Genomic DNA, 19,026 nt, shown 5'->3' with positions numbered 1-19,026 from the left:
ATTTGAATCCCCAAATATCTGGTGGTATCAATACACCACTTCAGCGGGTATTCACACTCCTACTTGGACATGTTTGTTGTGAGCCTTCAGATTGACCCCAATTTATGCCTAGGCCTGAGTACCTACCAAATCGGATGATCTCACAAACTAATGGTTCCAGATTCTCTTGGGACGGCAAACATATAATATAATATCATCCGCATATAGGGAAATTAAAAGAGGTCCAGTCGTAAACTGAAGTCCTCTGTGCAAGTGCCATTTCTGAAATTGTCGAACCAAGGGGTCCATAGCGATAATAAACATCAGCGGCGAGAGCCGACAACCTTGTCTGGTGCCACGAAATATTTTAAATTGCGGGGATAAAGCACCATGAAGCCTCAATCTGGCCATGGGAGAGGTATACAGCAGTGAAGTGAGTTCAATAAACCCCATCCGCCATCCCCCTCATTCCTCATAACCTCCAGGAAAAAGGGCCACTGGAAGGAGTCGAATGCCTTTTCTGTGTCAAGTAACACAGCAGCGGCTAGGAGGTCAGGGTCAATCCTATTAATGGTGGCCAAGAGAGTTCGGAGATTGAGGGCTGTAGATCTATGAGGTACACACCCGACTGCGCAGATGAAATATAACGGTCTAGCAACAGCGCAAATCGCATAGCTAACATTTTTGCAAGGATTTTATAATCCAGCTTTAACAACGATTGTGGCCTATATGACTCACATAAGGGAGGGTCCTTGCCTGGCTTGGGGAGTAGAACGATCACTGCCTCTCGCTGTTTGGGGGGGAGCTCACACCTCTGAAGGGACTCATTATACACCTCTAGTAAGTACAGAGCTCATAAAAGCAGCCAGTAAACTCGTCTAAACCCGGAGCGATCGAGTTATTCACAGCGTCTATAACGCTAATGATCTCTTCCAAAGAGAATGGTTCCGCCAAGAACTGCTGCATGACGTTTTCCAACCAGACAAGCGCCACTTCAGCCAGGTAAGTATTGCGATCAGCGTCACTGTGGTTAATATGCATTTCATATTGTTGAGTGTAATAGTCAAGAAGCTCCTTCTGTATATCGGGAGTGCCGGTCAGAATTCGCCCTTGCAACGATCTCAGACTTATATGCATGAATTACCCGCGCGGAGTCTCAATTGCCACACCAAGGTGCGGCCCGGTCTATCTCCCTACCCGTATCTGAGTGCGATGGCATATTTGCTGAGGAAGTGTGCCTCGCGCTCCTCTGCTTCCTTGAATCTATGCAATAGCTCCAATCTGCGGCTTTGTTGGGCCGGTTCAGGTCGTGCCTGCTGTTCCCCATCCAAATCAGTCAATTTCTTCTCGATGTCTGACAGTGTACGCCTTAAGTAGCAGACAACCCCAGCGTTTTGGAGATACAGATCCCCCGCATGTATGTTTTAAAAGCCTCCCAGAGGGTAGCCCAGGACTGTACCAAACCATTGTTTATGTCAAAATATTCAGTGATGGCCTCACGGAGTTCAGAGTGAAATAGTTTGTCTTGTAATGCCTGACAGGGGAATCTCCATTGCCTATTGCAGCCTTCCGGTCGGAGGACTTTAAAGTGAGAGCGATGGGGGAGTGATCAGAGAGGGTTCTGGGTAAGTGGAGGGATTCATTGTACTATGCAACCAGATTGGGGATCACCACCCAATAGTCTAGCCTCGTTCAGGTATCCTTTGGGACGGAATAATGTATGTACGGCAATTCCCCGGGTCTACAGCTACGCCACACATCAACGAGACCACATATCTCGCACAATTCAACTAAGGCGCGATGCTCACAGATCTTCGTATTTGGAGATTCTGAGGTGCTATCAGGTGTGGGATCTAAAAGAAGATTGAAATCGCCCCCCCATTCAAATATGCTCCGTACCTACTTGTAGGATTTGAGAATGTAGTGAATGTAAAAAATCTGGGTCATCAACATTGGGCGTGTAAAGGCAAACTAACGCCATCCAGTGCCCCATGAGTTGCCCCACTACCATAGTGTACCTACCCTCTTTATCAATGCGAACCTCCGAGAGACAGAAGGGTAGTCGCTTATGTATAAGTACAGCTGTTCCCCTTGCATAGGTGCTGTAGTTAGCAAAGTACCTGTGGGGACCCCAGGAGGAGGCAAAATGAGAAACCCAACGTTTTGGTAAATGAATTTCCTGCAGGAGCACTATATCAATGTGGTGTCCCAGCAAATAATTCAACACTTGTTTCCCTTTTTGGCATTGTTGAGGCCTCTGTCGTTCCAAGTAAGCAGTGTAACATTAGCCAGGTACGACAATTGACTACCCACTGCCATAGCCTAAGCTGGAAACAAATCTGTACTCTTTGAGAGCATGACATCACACCAGTTACATTTAGAGGCTGTAGATTATACCAATTGTATACTACCCCAAGAAATAAACCCCCAGATACCCCACACCCAACCCTGCAACCCCAACCGCAGGGAGCTACCCCATTGAATAGTAGGTAGAATGCAATAAAAAATATACCGAATCATGGGAAATAGAAAAAACATACATTCTGAGCAATATAACCAACATTCTGTGATACACACTTGGGGGGCGGCAACGCCTCTCCATTGACCCAACATTGCAAGACGTAAGAGATAAAGTAGTTAATGTTCTAATGAAAAAAGGATTAGCAATGGTCACTGAACAGCCTACAATACACTTACATACTCAAGTCATTTGGTTGAGAAAAGTTCCACACTAGCTGCCGAGCCACTGTGCGGAGGAGAGGTACTGTGGGCTTCATTGACCTGTGTGCCCCCAGGACCTTTATAGTTCCAGCAGAATTCCTGTACTTCTGTGGGTGAGTCGAATACCCTTGATCTACCAGCAACATCCACTCGCAAATGTGCTGGGTAAATCATCCCATACTTGAAGCCCAAATTTTGAAGAGTGGCCTTCACTCCAGTGAACGTTCTCCGCGCCTCCTGAAACATGGCAGTAAAGTCCAGGAAGAAAGCAATTGTGGTAAACTGCCAAGTTAGGGTGTCAGCTTCAGGGGCGAGATGTAATGTGGTGTCCCTATCGTGGAAAATCAGGAGACGAGCCAATATGGAACGCAGGGGGTGCCAGGGATGGGCCTAGGCCCCAGGGTGCGTTGTGCTCGCTCTACCAGAAAGGTGGAAGTAAAGGACTCCCTACCAAAAAGGGCCACGAGCAGAGATTCAACAAAGGTGTCCATGCGCCCCGTGCTTGTCGACTCAGCCACACCTTAAATGCACACATTGTTGCTCCTGTTCCTGGCCTCTAAATCTTCGTTTTTCATGGCAATGGATTTTAAAATCTTTTCCATCCGATCTAGTCTTTTCAGTGATTGCGCGGCTCCATCCTCCAGATTGGACACCCTGCGCTCTGCGACATCTAATCAGCATTTGTGGCCATCCAGTCTGGCTCCCATGTTGTCTAGCCGCTTCTCAAGCAGGTCGAAGCGGCATCTAGTGCCTTGAATCCAGCTCTCAACTTTGCCATCAAAGCATCCGAACTAGCCGATGCGGGCCCCACTGTGGTAGCTTCCAAACCTCCCTCTGCCATGGTAATGTCGGGGTCGCTCTGTACACCACTTGACTTTGTGACTTGTAAGATCCTTTGCTTGGGATCTTTACATACCATGACGCAGATAGACAGTGTCAACAAAGTTCGCTTTAATCGTTGGATATGCATCCAGAGACTCTAGCACTAGCAGTATCTTGCAGTGATGCAGAGACGGCCCATAAACTAGAATGGTGGAGGCCTCGTGGTGAAGGCTGGATCAATCACCCTCTATGGCACAGGTTGCAGAGCAAAAACTACTCCCAATGAGGTTGCAGCAATCGCCAGCATTTGACCGCATTGCAGCTCCTGTGGGACGACTCATGCAAAGGGGCCAGAGAATGGGTCGTCTATGTGTCTGTCCCACAGGCTCAGGAGCAATCCTGCCCGGCCTATTGGCCGGCTCCCAGGCTCACTGGTGGTCCCTGTTGGGGCGGGGCCTCCTGGAGTAGCAGGGTCGGACTTACCAATCGGCAGACGTCTGGAGGATCGTGGTGGAAGAGGAAGTCCAGCGGTCTTCGTTGGCAGCCGCCGGCCCTTTTAGTCTCTCCAAGCCTCAAGGACGGCTCGTCAGTGCTCCACAGTTGGCGGTCACAGATCTTAGCCGAGGCCGCCCTGCGAACAGTCTCCCGCAGCCTCCTCTCCCAGATGGCAGAGACAGGATATACCTCCGTGTGCAGAAGAGTGGCTGACACAATGTCACTTATCTCCCCCTCCAGATGGGCACAGACCACTTTCTCCGCAAGGGCTGTCGGAGACGTGAGGTCCAGGGGGGCTCTGTCAAGGCCTCTACGTGCGCGTTGACGCTCTGGGCCGCTCTCAGCAAATCGTCCGTATTTCAGGAAGTGTGACTTCTCGGGACTCCGGAGCAACCGAGTTTCCCTGATTGGCAGCCACACAGACAAATCACTAGTGACCAGGGTGGTTAATCATTTAGGGCGGATAAAGTAAAGATGTTGGGTCAGACGGCGGAGCTCCTGTGCTACCCGGCACTACGTGGTCGGTAGCCTGGCCATGTCCCCACAGTCAAGAAACATGATATGTTTATCCAGGCATTACAGACTTAAGCCAAATTGGACCCAGCGAAAAATTTCAGATGAAAGGCTCTGTGGACAGCAAGGTCAATATCAACAAGTGTTTAATGTAGCTCTCTTCACAGAACTTCAAAACTGTGCAACTTGTGAGTCGGTGAATACCCTACCCCTCTTACTCTTTGTTTGCTGTGACATGCCACAAAGACACATTTCAGGTCCCATATTCCACTTGGAGGAAAGGATTTAATCTCAGGGGCTCTTGTGGCACCGTACAAACATTTGCTTTACAGTAGCAATCAAACCAACATTAGGGACACTAGGTGACTGGTGCCTGAAACCAATAAAGTATAATTGCCTCTCTACATGCATATTTTTAGTTGAATTAATAAACCTGTAAGGTTTATTAATTTTTATGCAGAGCTTTTTTCTCATCACCGCATTGTTTGGACAGGTCATTGACCTCTCAGAGACCCAGCAGCACCCGCTTTCTATTTCTCAAATCTCCATATATACTGGCATCTTCTGTGTACTGACAGCCTTACTTCTGCCTTGTTTGCTTGCTTCATGTTGTGCTGCACAGACAATCCATGAGTAGAGTAAGCTTCAGGCACAGCTAGCACAGGTAGGAGCAGTGGAGTCAGGTTGGGCGGGGCAGGGTGGGGCAAGGGGAAGTCGACAGACGAAGGGATAGGTAAAATTAAATGAATAAATAAATAAAACCAGTTATATTGCGCTTGCCGCATTGCCGAGTCGGCAATGTGGCAAGGGCAAGGTAAGTGGTTCTATTTATTTTTTATTTTAATTTCACCTATCCCGTCATCTGTTGTCCCACCAGACTCCCGCGCCACCACCTCACCGCCCTTACCTGTGGCGGCCGCGCCTGGTAAGCTTGTTCCTCGGCTCAGCATCTGGTTCACCGCCACCCTCATCTCAGCTAGCTCATGCAGGTCCTCTTTAGGTCTTCTTTTTTGTGCTGATCCTGAGGTATGGTTGCCTAAGTTTCAGTGATTGCACGGAAGTATACTATCCTGAATATAGTTGTTGGATGAAAAGACATCTGTAGCTCGATCCACAAAGATTTTGCTGCGGCTTACTCTTGTAGTACTTCTGACTTGCTCCTGAACTCCAGGAGTAAGCCACAACTATCCAGAGAGCATTCTTGGCTTAACTCTGGAATTTATGAATAAGTCAGTATTACAAGAGTAAGTCACACCTATTAATTACAAAATCGTTGTGGATCGTATCCAGAAGTCCATCATTTCAAGTTTACACAGTAGTAACAACAGATGGGAGATACAGTTCTGGCGACTACAAGTTTTCCGTTGTCCATAGGCCCAGAAATATTGGGTCCATTCCGGACACGATAATTGTGGGCCCGGATACTCGGGTCTTGGACTTGCTAGCTACGGTGTGGAGGCTGCGGGAAACTGCTGTACCCTGCCATGGCCTCCAGAGCTGGGACTTAATCCAATCTTCCCTCTTGCCACTCAATTCCCAAAATACAGATGATAGAAAAGAATTCCCTACACATTTGCCACCTACTCCAAAGTGATACTTGTGAGTGGAGTTAAGCATGTTATTTTCCAAAAAAAGGAGGGAAATAAGACATACTTCGTCCCAGTATTCCCTGGTCAGCGTTTTGTTTCCCATTCCAGAGAAAATAACTCATAATTCCCAGATATAGATGAGAGGAGACTGGCTGTAATTAGTGATTTCAGCCCTCTGGAAGCCCTGCACCTATATTCAGGGAGCTTCTAAAGAGGATCTCAGTGTCCAGACCTTTCAAGGAAGTGTGTCAGGGTAGCTTTTCCTGGGAGCAATAAATGAACTGCACCTTCAGCTCATTGATGGAGGCTGATGATAGTCGCCAGAAGCTAGACTTCGTAAACATTCACGATGCACTTGTTCGCTTTCCTCCCACTTTCCTGTCATTCCTCTTGGATGTGGGTATGTCCGACTCCAAACAAATTATAAGTGACTATGTGCTCCCTTCGCCTTCTTTTTTGTGGAGGATTGGAAAAAATAGGTTTACTCCACCCAAAATATATTTCACTTGGTGAAGACTGTATAAAATAGGGCCATCCTAACATAAATAATTATTTTGGCCAACATGAGATTCACCAGTATAGAAAAACCTTGGATGCCAAATGTACCTCTATTCTCTAAAACTCTAAAAGCTATAGAGGCATTTCCATCCACAATTTCAAAAGTCAAGATTTTCTTTTAGAGCGAAATAGATTTAGCAAATTCTGATGAGTGGTCAGAAATTCAAAATGCAAATCAGAAAATATAAAATGTTAACTTCCATTGTATTTCAGGATGATTTTTGTTTTCAAATTAAGGCATTTTCAAATCTGAGCTCCTAATATTTTGTCGAATCTCTTAGCTTCTGTTATGCTGGAATGTTTGGAGCACAACAGTCTTAAAAAGACAGATTTCCAAAACTCAGTCAGAGGGTTCTGAGCGTACTACTCGCTCAATTCCTCTTGCTACATAGTCCCCGCTGAGGACACCACCTCTGAGTGATTGGGCTAAGCACATAGCCTTCGAGACATCCTTTTCCCAAGTTCAGAGCTTAGGGTAAATAGATCTACCCCAGGGAGAACATGTCAACCTTCCCCCGTTGGAACGAGCCATATGGTGGAATCCGGCCAGTAATGCGAGTGAGAACCCAAACAGGCGCTTGGACAGGAGCGGCCTCGACCGACCCCTCAGAGTTGTACCAGGTTCCCGGGCTTATTTTTAGCCTTCAAACACGTGTAATTCAAGATGAAATGAGACATTCCTTTGTAGCTTATGTGTAGCATTTTTCTACCCAGGATTTTAATTGTGTAATTTATAGTAATTTGTCTAGAAAGAGAGAATGAGCGGGAGAGGTTTTTGAAAAGGTTACGATTTTGGCTCGTCTCAGTTTTTACATAAGCAGCTCAAGAAACTTGGCAGCAGTACTCTGCTAATAATCCATAATAGGCCACTGAAGGCTGTTCTCGCGTGTATCCCTTCCGAACCTCCCAGGGCGTGCCCAGTTCCAACATACACAGTGGCAGCAAGTTTACGTACCTCGTATCAGGACTTCCCAGCAACAATTCTTCAGGCTGCCAGTTTGTGACAGACGAGCCATGTTATGATCTCCAAATGTTGACCCGGTGGGCACAGTGGAATAACGTCCACGCCTCTGAGGCTCCCGAGAAGCAGCAGCAAATGTGTGGGAGGCATAGCGGTCCCACCCTCACCCATAAATTTTTTTTTAAAAAACAGACAAAACAATACAAAACGAGATTATAGCAAGCTAAAGATCTTTCCAGGAAAAGATGCTTGAATAAAGTCTCGAGTTATAAATAAAAAGCTACAGTGAGTGTCGACAAGTCTGGAAGAAGGATCGAAATAAGAAAAAGATGAGCATGATTTTACCATCATGTTTGTGTCGGCCTGTACTAAGCAAATGCACTGTTTTCAATGTACAAAACAGTATCTACCTATTTTGTTCCATGGTCATTATTCAGTGGGAGAACAAAAAGAGAAAATCATACTTTTAACTCGGCTGTTCTTTTTATCTTATTATCTTCATGTATGTTATAGGTTTTAGGTGTCACACAAACTGAGATCAGTTTTTTATTTAACTTTCAAGTGGCTGCACCAAAACCCCATTCTGGATAGTGCATGGACCCAGATCACATTCTTCAGTCTATGGCATTCGAAGGGGCAAAGAGGATCTGGTCCAAGCAAAGACACCCAGCCTAGCTCTAAAAGGGGTTTGTCTTTTTTTGGGCGAGATACAGAAAATGGTACCAAACTGGAGTCCAGTACCGGCACGTCTTCTGGAATGTACATTCTGGTCTTGTTTCGGGGAGCAGAGAACCATTTTGGGAGCTTAATGCCAACCAAGCCCTCTATCAAGCCTGAGTAACAAGAGGCAAGCACATTTTAATAATTGCTTTTACAGTGCTCATTGTACGTTCACCATGGGGTACAATTATGTTCCTCTTCATCGCCAAGGACCACATAGTCCATTTTCTTGACCCATAAGTCCTAGCCCTTAGTCCTTCTCTATTTTCCAGTACCACACAGTGCACTCCAATGTGGGGTACTCTTCTACATATGGCTTTGCCTTGGAGCCACATAATCCAGTCTCCTTGCACAGAAGTCGTTTGCTGCTGCTGTTTCTTCTCCCACGGAGAAAATTACAAAAAACAATTTGATGGACAGAATGTAGATCAATGTCTTACATTCACCCCAGTACAAGGATCTGGGCCTAAATCCATCGTTTTTTGCACTCCACACCACCCTGGGTCAAATAATGGCTTTATGCAAATCAGCTCTGACCCTGTGCCCCATGGGAACAGTCCAGTCCGAACTACAACAGCCATATCTTTCCCAGACCGGAATCAAGCATCCGAGGACCGGACCGGTTTCGAGGTAACACCTCTCATCAGCCCGGCTAGCTTGACTCCAGTGGTGTGGAGGCTCTGGGACCCACGTCTGAGCTACCCCAGTACACTCAGGGAGAAAATTACAAAAAACAATTTGATGGACAGAATGTAGATCAATGTCTTACATTCACCCCAGTACAAGGATCTGGGCCTAAATCCATCGTTTTTTGCACTCCACACCACCCTGGGTCAGATAATGGCTTTATGCAAATCAGCTCTGACCCTGTGCCCCATGGGAACAGTCCAGTCCGAACTACAACAGCCATATCTTTCCCAGACCAGAATCAAGCATCCGAGGACCGGACCGGTTTCGAGGTAATACCTCTCATCAGCCCGGCTAGCTTGACTCCAGTGGTGTGAAGGCTCTGGGACCCACGTCTGAGCTACCCCAGTACACTCAGGGAGAAAATTACAAAAAACAATTTGATGGACAGAATGTAGATCAATGTCTTACATTCACCCCAGTACGAGGATCTGGGCCTAAATCCATCGTTTTTTGCACTCCACACCACCCTGGGTCAGATAATGGCTTTATGCAAATCAGCTCTGACCCTGTGCCCCATGGGAACAGTCCAGTCCGAACTACAACAGCCATATCTTTCCCAGACCGGCATAAAGCATCCGAGGACCGGACCGGTTTCGAGGTAACACCTCTCATCAGCCCGGCTAGCTTGACTCCAGTGGTGTGGAGGCTCTGGGACCCACGTCTGAGCTACCCCAGTACACTCAGGGAGAAAATTACAAAAAATAATTTGATGGACAGAATGTAGATCAATGTCTTACATTCACCCCAGTACAAGGATCTGGGCCTAAATCCATCGTTTTTTGCACTCCACACCACCCTGGGTCAGATAACGGCTTTATGCAAATCAGCTCTGACCCTGTGCCCCATGGGAACAGTCCAGTCCGAACTACAACAGCCATATCTTTCCCAGACCGGAATCAAGCATTTGATGACCGGACCGGTTTCGAGGTAACACCTCTCATCAGCCCGGCTAGCTTGACTCCAGTGGTGTGGAGGCTCTGGGACCCACGTCTGAGCTACCCCAGTACACTCAGGGAGAAAATTACAAAAAACAATTTGATGGACAGAATGTAGATCAATGTCTTACATTCACCCCAGTACAAGGATCTGGGCCTAAATCCATCGTTTTTTGCACTCCACACCACCCTGGGTCAGATAATGGCTTTTAGAGCTGATTTGCATATCGCCATTGTCTATCCCAGGGTGGTGTGGAGTGCAAAAAAACGATGGATTTGGGCCCAGATCTTTTGACTGGGATGAATGTGTGACATTGATCCACATTCGGTCCATCACCTGTTTTGTTTGCAATTGCCGCCATAAGTGCGCTGGGGATGCTCAGACGTGGGTCCCAGGCACTCCACACCACTGGAGTCAAGCTAGCCGGGCTGATGAGAGGTGTTACCTCGAAACAGGTCCGGTCCTCGGATGCTTGATTCCGTTCTGGGAAGGACATGGCTTTTGTAGTTCGGACTGGACTGTTCCCATGGGGCACAGGGTCAGAACTGATTTGCATATCGCCATTGTCTATCCCAGGGTGGTGTGGAGTGCAAAAAAACGATGGATTTGGGCCCAGATCTTTTGACTGGAATGAATGTGTGACATTGATCCACATTCGGTCCATCACCTGTTTTGTTTGCAGTTTCTTCTCCCACAGCAGCGGGGCAAGGGAGTAGCTAGCAAATTAAAATACCCCCCTCCCCCTTTGTTCTATACCTCGAATGCCACTGGGTGAGTGAAGCGACTCCCCCCTACCCACTCTAGATGAGGTCCCTTATCCGCGTCTTCTGTTTATCTTTAAGCCTTTAATGTATACATCCACAGATCCATCTTTTCATACTTTCATCCATCCTTTCACCATTTGACCCATCCTTTCATTATTAGTTTTCCATCTGTGCATCCTTCTGGTCACACTTCCAAACATTCATACATCCTTTTACTCATCCATTCCTCCATCCATTCCTCCATCCATTCTTCTACATCCATCCACCAAATCATCCTCCTTTTATCAATCCAGCAATCCATCCTTCCACACCTCCGTCCAGGTGACCATTCAGCCATTCACCCATTCATCCAGACTTTTATCATTTTAGCCACTTTCTTTCTCTCCCTCATGCAAATATTGTTTTATCCTTACGTCCATCCATCCATTCGCCCTTGCATTCATCCTTTTTACCCTTCCTTCTTGTCACTGTTCTTCCTTATTTCCATATGCCCTACATTTCACTCTTCCTTCCAGCCCTCTCTCTCCCTCTCTTTTCCTCTTCTTTTCTTTGTTGTAATGAACTTTCCTTGCTTGACCTCTGTTATCAGTGTCCTGTATTTTTATATCTTTAAGAGCTTTTGTCTGCAGAGCTGCAGACAGGAAAGGCTCATAAATAATGGTGAGTGTCAACATCAGCCGCTTAAGCTGCAAAAGCAGAGGGGGTGGCGGTTCACGGCGCCAGTGCTACAGGCAGTGCTTAATTTGTTACAAACATAGTCCCGGGGCTCTCGACAGGAGGACACTAGAGCTTGCACCATCCTTTGCCCCGGTCAGCACTGTCAATGACAGCACCAACACACTAGTAATCATCACACTCTTAAAAGTGTGACCATTCATACTATTACAGGCCCCCAACGCTATAAGAATGGCTTTGGAGAGAAATACTAATAATTGGAAATTGAAATGGAAATAATAAACAGAAGTTGTTGTGCTCGTACCTTAATTGGCAGACACCACTATCATGTGGCAGACAGACATAAGCCCCAGTGCTGGCAATTAAGTGCAGGTGCTGAGCACCGGAAAGCATTGGCACAAATTAAGCACAGGCAACAAGGTCCATACCATTGAGTGGAGAAAGGAAACACGAGTTTAGGCTTTCTTATCACAAGGGGCTTTAGCCAATCTTTGATCTGAGCTTACTACAATGTCTCCTTCTCATGGTATTTGTTCTTTCTTTCTAGGGACGTCACGCCAGGCCAGGTGTACCACTACCAAGTGCAAGTTCAAGCAGGGGCAGCACTTGGAGTAGCCACACCCCCTCTGGCTCACAGGCATGGCGCCCCCTACTGTGGGGACGGTAAAGTCACAGCGTAAGTTTTATTCTGGCATTAATTGTTAAAGGCAGTTTAATCTGTATCACTGCTGAGGTAACTCACTTAATTATTTGTATTTTAAATCGTAAGGATGTCGCACATAAAATAAATGTTTCAGCGAGAATTCACTAAGGTATGTTCTTGGTTACAGTCATATAAGCCAGTGTGTGGGAAGTTTAACGTGCAACCACATGCAGAAAACCCTGTATGCAGCCTAAGGGAACAGAATGGGTATATAAAAGGGAAACTGCCAGGCAAAACCTGTTACAATTCTCATTTATGTGATTTTATTTTATTTAGGGTTTTTATAAGTGCTGCTTAACTCTGCCGGCCTGATTATGAAAGGTAAACTTACACTTACTCATAAGTTTACTATTTGTCGATATTCACAAACTACGTGCTGAGTTTTATGACTCTGTACTCACCATATTTATGTGTGTGGAGGTCTCTGCACCCATAGACTCCGCACACATAAGTACAAGAAGAGCGGTGTCATTAACCTCTGCACATTGTTTGTGAATTGCATTTTTTAGAAATACAAAGTGCAGTTTGAGAATCAAGCCCTGCGTTTTAGGTCGCCAGTCTCAGGGGCAGACTGGGAACTGCTGCGAGCCCCACTAAGGGGGTCATTAGAATGGCGGACGGACCCCTATCGGGAAACGGGACAGCCCACCATAAGAGCGGGGGCCCGTGGGGGAAATTAGGATGCGCCCGCCACAGTGGTGGGCGCATCCTGCATTTCTGTCATTGTGGCGGGCAGTGCACTCAGCACTGCCCGCCACAATGCCAGGAAGGCATGTTGTGCACTTCCATGCACAACATGGCAGGCGCCCGCGGTGCATGCCATGTGCATGGAACTGCAGGGGAGTATCATAGGTATCCCCCATGTGCACCCCCCCACCCCATGGAGTACCTGGGGGTCCGCAATGGACCCCGCAGTCTATTTCCGCCTGCCTAGAAAGGCATCTTCCCCCACCCATGTTAATATGGGAGGCCGTGTATACCAGACACAGCCACCATATTAAACCCTTGCCCCCGGCCATGGTAATATGGCGGGGGAGGGGAAATGGGTGGCGGCCGGGGTCGGATCACGGGCGGATCGCCACCGCCATGCGGGCGGTGGTGATCCGCCTGTGATCCTAATGGGCCCCCAATTGTTCAAAATAAAATGGCAGTAAAATCATTTAATTGACTGTTTATCTGTCTCACAGCGGGCCGTTTGGGCAACACTCCCCTGCCCTCACAAAGAAACTGCAGCTGGAAATAAGCAGATAGTTAATGGGCAGCAACAATGAAGAGGATAATAGAAAAAATAACAATAATTGTAAAACTACCCCAAAAACTCCAAATCAAAATATTACTAAGAGCTTAATTACTTTACTATCAAAATCAAAGAATATTGAGAAGATAGTTCTGGGTGGAAGAATGCTACTAAGAGATCAGCACGAGGAGACTAAGACCTCTACATTGATTAGTTTCAGTCTAGCAGGTAGTAGTTTTCGGGGTAATGCTGCTTCCTACCTGCTTCTTTCCAGATTCCGCACATGTCCGTTAGTGCTGATCCTTACCTTTCGATAATGCCTGTGCACGCCTCTCCATTTTCTATGGCTACCATGCATCCATTGTTTGCATGTCCCTCACTACTAGGTGCATTTGCAGGATGTCTTCAGAGGGTGCCACCAGCCAAGGTGATTATTGATTTACCTTGAATCCAGGATCCACCCCCACCGCCATCGCACCTCTCACCTGGCTACAATGCAGGACAAATATCAAATCCATTCGACTGAAATGACAGAAGCAAGACCGGACAATTAACCTGCATAATTCACATTCCATCAGTTTCTTATTTATTATTAATTATCTGCTATCAAATGCTGTATATCTTAACATGTCATTAATGTATTCATTATCTCTTTGTTAATTACAGTGCCCATGTGTTTTCCCCTCAATTGCATGCATAGTTAATCATATCTCGTTGCCAGTTAAGAGTGTATTTCCTGGGATTATGAAGAAACCCTATGGTAGGCTTTAGTCATGTGAACATTATTTGAATCTAACAGTAAATAAGATGATGACTTGATGAAGAGAGCACTTAAAAATCCTTCTTCAGTGTTAATCCTTTAGCAGATTATTTCTCATGGATGTGTTTTTTTTAAATTTAGATTGATGGTCTCATAGCTCAAGACAATATTTTCCTTTGTTCAAAGCAATTTCTCCATGCATAAATTCAATTTAGAAGCTGCTAATGTGTAAAATTATTAGGGCTTCATTTAGAGGTGGTTAATAAAGACACATCAGTCGAAAATCGTCAGATGTCAATAATTCAGTTCCCCTGGCTCCCTGCTCTGTTATATACGGTGAAGCCGGTAAACCAGCTCCACCACAAACACCACCACTGCCGCTGGCCAGCCTCCTCCGCCCCATCATCACCTTTGTACGAGACAACCTGTACCAAGGGGCATGGCAGTCCTAGCGGGAAAAATGTATTGGTGTCCCCCATGCACTCGTAAAAACTCGCTTTGCACAAAACAGGGGTGGGGGGAGCCAATATTACCCTCTAGAGCCTAGGCTACACCATAAACTTCTGAACTAAAAAGGAAGTTCCAGCAAGATAAATGTAAAAGGGATTTGAAGAGAGGCCAACTTTCTATTTGCAATCTCTGGTAGATCAACTCGCCTAATGTGATTCCTTCATTTTAAATCAAATGGTATGCATCGCTTACATTTTAGGAGGCATTGCTGTACTTAAGTCAACAAAAGGGACACTGACTGCAAAATTGATTCCTTATTTTGACCATTTAATTATTTTAAAGTCTTTTGTCAATTTTACAAAACTAATAGTGAGTCACAAAACATTGAAGAATACTGCAATCAATCATCATACAAAGTTATAACAAAGGTGAAAGAAATCACAAAGTACCAGTTTAGAATATGTGAACAAAGTAACCACAATGACGGATAGCCTGCCATCGTTAGGGCAACAACAAAAGAGAAAAACCCTCTCCACGTAACAACGTCACCACTGCTGAAGGCAATTAATTTAAGCTATGAATTAGTTGGGCTATTATGAATTAGCATTGTTACCTGAAGACAGTTTGGATGATGAACTGATTGATTGCAGTATTTTTCAAGGTTTTGTGGTTCACTATTAGTTATATAAAATGGACAAAAGACTAATTAAATGGTTAACATGACAAATTGGATTACAAAATTATCTTCTGCAAATGCACAGGCTTCAAAATATACACTGCCAAAAAGTTGACCTTTCTGGACAAAAATTCACCCTCTATCTAATTTCTAAATCCAGCAATCTAATTTCTCACATATTTATGGATGAGTAAATGTATCATGCTAACTCCACTTCTAGCATATTTAGGGGATGTCCTAGTTAGTGACAGTCTTCAGCTTGATGCAGGCTGGGTTGGAACAACACTACACCATGCACATTGGCACATGATGAAGTCCTGAAGTTTTCAGGCTCTGTGGTTCCAAGCTTATCTACCAGTGGTAGTCAAAGCACCATGATTTGCAAGAGGGTGTGTTCTCCTTACTCACCCTTAAGGCCTGCAGACTGGTGAAACAAGGAATGCCTATCACTACATTGCACTCTGCACTACAACAACACACCCTTGCCTGTGAACAGATTCCTCAACGCAAGCTGACTCCGTCTACAAAAATCTCTACATGTTTGGTCCTCCTCAAGGTGATTGCCAATGCCATTAGTGTCTGAGTCCATCATGAGGTGCTGCCTCCTTCTGAGTGGAGCATTTTGGATAATGTTGGTGATGTCAGATGCTCTGTCCCTTTTCCTTACCCGTGTGTTTTCTTTGAGAGATCTTTCTGGGCTCAAAACGTTCCCTCTGACCAGGGCCTCTCAGAGAAGTGCTATCCACCCAGAAAAGTGTCCTGGTGGGTGAGTGATCCCATTCATATGGAGAAGGTAACAGTAAATGTACTACAGCATTGCCTATCAATCCCCAGCAGTTGGGCTGGCAGGAGCCTAGACTCCTCTTGAATGTACCCAAGCCAACAAGGAGAAGAGCTCTGCCCTTCTAACAAGCCTACAGGACATAGTGTATGGCAACCTTGGTGTCTTAGCGGCTAGGCTGCAAAGCTGGATTCATCTTCTTCCATAGAGAGGTAGGGCGCAGGTCATCTTTTGATCATGCATGCATATTGGGGAGTGGTTCACTTCAATGGAGATATGGGAAGTGGGACTAGGGCTTGCCTTTCATAAAGTAAAGTTCCCTGGAAAGACTCACAGGGGGTCCTTTTAAGGGGAAAACTATTACAATTGCATGACTCTGCATGGCTACACCTTGCTAGGATCATTGCAAACTTTAGAGACTCCTAAATATTGTGCCTACCTGCACGAATACGACAAGTCACAGCACAAACATTTACAATGCACGCGTTTTTTACATTGCAACATTCATTACAACGCATGATTTTACAACACATGCCATCACAACGCATTTTTAGAAACTACATTTACAAAGCATTCCATTACAACACATACCATCACAACGCATAATACTTTTAGGGCAACAGTAGGGTCAGTGTTGGATAGTGTAGGGGTATTAATACTATTCCCACTCCAGTGAGTGCAACAGTAGGGTAAGTGTTGGATTGTGTAGGGGTAAAAATTACTATTCCCATGTACCCCAAAACACATACCCACCCTAAAACTTAAAATATTCTCATTACTTACCTTATAATGTGTTGTAATGGCATGCGCTGTAGTGACATGCATTGTAATGGCTGTTTTGTAATGGCATGCGATGTAAAGGCTGTTGCGTTGTAACAGCTGCGTTGTAAAGGTAGTGCGTTGTAATGACTGCATTGTAATGGCTGTTTCTCACCAGCAGTTACTGTGCCAAAAAATGCCTGCACATTTTTACAATGGTCATCCTCAGAGGAAGCGGGTAATGCACACTAGCCATTACCTCTGACTTGCAAGTTAGATTTTCTGGAAACACTTACGTGACACCTCTCAATTTGTTTAGAATCCTTATTATTCCGGGTCCTGCCACTGACTGAATCCCTTTAATTTAGAACCTGTTGATGTGTCATTAATATGTACAGCTTGTACTGCAGTGTTCCTGTTCTTGGCCCCGTGGATCACAGCCGGCATCTGTTGCTAAAGTTTGACTTCCATTGTGCTTGAAGGTGCAATTTCAGAAGAGCTGTACAGATCTGCAAATATCTTAGAGGTCACACACTAAAAACTATGGCTCCTTGCCACAATATGCAGTCTTTACTCCAAGAATAGCCTTAGCGTAATGACAGATTGTCCACTTTCCCTAATTGACTTAGGGTGATTTGATTACATTCAGTGCCATTGAGCTCAGGCTGATGTATTCATGACTGCGAGAAGGTGTAGGTCGTGATTCGTCATCTAGTCTAGACACTTGTCTCACTTTCATCAGTAGACTTCTCTTCATTTGTTATGGCTGTTGTTCTTGCTAATGGTTCAAGATTTACAACCTTGTTGTTGAACTAGAAAGCTCCCCACAACTGACAGACAGAAGGCAGCTTCTGAAGAGCATGGGAATGTGTTGGGCTCCTTATCCTCTCTTGCCATGAGCCAAGGCTACCTCTCGGAGATCCCAAGGTTACCATTTCCACAAGATCTAAGTTGACTGTTGGGAGCTAGTGCGTAAGGACAGATGTCATGGCTTGAGGAATAACAGGTGTCCAAGTCATTCTTCTCCTAAGATGCTATGCAATGTTTGTGTATACATACAGAGGTGGCAGGGAGGGGATGTTGAGTTCTTTTTGCCAGCCCATTTTCCTGCTTGCTGTCGAACCCACTTGGAATATGGGAGGAGTTTTGTCCACCATAATGTTCTTATGCTTTCCTCTGGAATTAGCACTTCTCAGGAAACTGATGATTTTCTTTTTCCACCCAAATCTTAAGCTGGTCCTCTGGCCTTTATATTAAGAAGAGCAGTAATAAGACATCCATAAAACAAGGCAGATTCAAACCCCTTCTTTACTCCCTCTATTTTATTTAGAGTGCAGTGGAATGGGGGTGTTTCCATTGTTGGAGATGCCATCACAATGCCATTGAAAACAACTTCTCAACTCCCCAAACCCTGCTGGAAACAGCATCCTTTCTGTCCAAGACTACCATTAACCATGTGCCCAATGGCAGTCCCAAAAGGAAAAGGCCATGAATGTCCTTAGAGAAATGTCTCAGCTCATGGAGGGCATTTGTCATGTTATTCCTGATGATTCCTGCTTTCAAGGGCTGTCTTCATGAATATCGTAACTGACTACTAGTCCAACATGCCAGTAAGACATAGTGGACCTGCTATCACATACAATTTTTCGCCTGGATTGGTTACCCCTATTTACATTTTGGTAGAAACAGTGGATGAGGAGACCAGAAACCTCTATATTAGGTGCCCTGGTGCAGCTGGCGTGACAGTGGTAGAGTGTCAATCACACCAGACCTTGTAACCTTCAACACATCACACAGTCTCTATCTCTGTAGCAGTATCATTATTATTTTATGTCTGTCCCATCTCTATTTAAGTATGGCATTGATTGTGCCCATAAGTCATTCTTGAAAACAGTTACATGCATCTATCACAATTTATGTATTTGCATATTCGTTTATGTGCTTCTTGCTTCAGGAACCTTTCTATGTAGAAATACTATTCCTGATCAATCTTCTCATTAGTCTTGCCTTATAAGGTCACATATATTTCCCCTATTTTAACAGTATGCACAATGTAATGTCCCAATCATATCTCTCTTCTCCTTCCTACAATCTGAGTCTTTGCTTCAAAATCTTTCAAATAAAGTTCTTCCACCACCTTGATATCTCTCATCAAGACTCTCTCCAATCTTTCTTATCTTTGTGGAGATGTTGCCTTCTGTTCTTGGCCAAGTACTACAGGGCACTATCACTCCAGA

General features: G+C 45.3%; 1 protein-coding gene across 1 annotated transcript in view; it reads left to right on the top strand.

The window, feature by feature from the left end:
- PAPPA2 (pappalysin 2) overlaps positions 1–19,026 on the top strand; it is an 853,188-nt gene that overhangs the window by 425,184 nt on the left and 408,978 nt on the right. The window contains exon 8 of the mRNA XM_086956586.1: positions 11,971–12,099. Within this exon, the coding sequence (XP_086812712.1) occupies positions 11,971–12,099 (129 nt within the window). The remainder of the gene's footprint in view (positions 1–11,970; positions 12,100–19,026) is intronic.

The sequence above is a fragment of the Lissotriton vulgaris genome, chromosome 1_1 (genome assembly GCF_964263255.1).
Source record: "Lissotriton vulgaris chromosome 1_1, aLisVul1.2, whole genome shotgun sequence".
Classification (NCBI taxonomy): Eukaryota; Metazoa; Chordata; class Amphibia; order Caudata; family Salamandridae; genus Lissotriton; species Lissotriton vulgaris.
Note: the sequence above shows the minus strand (reverse complement) of the source record. Positions and strands in the feature narration are given on the sequence as shown.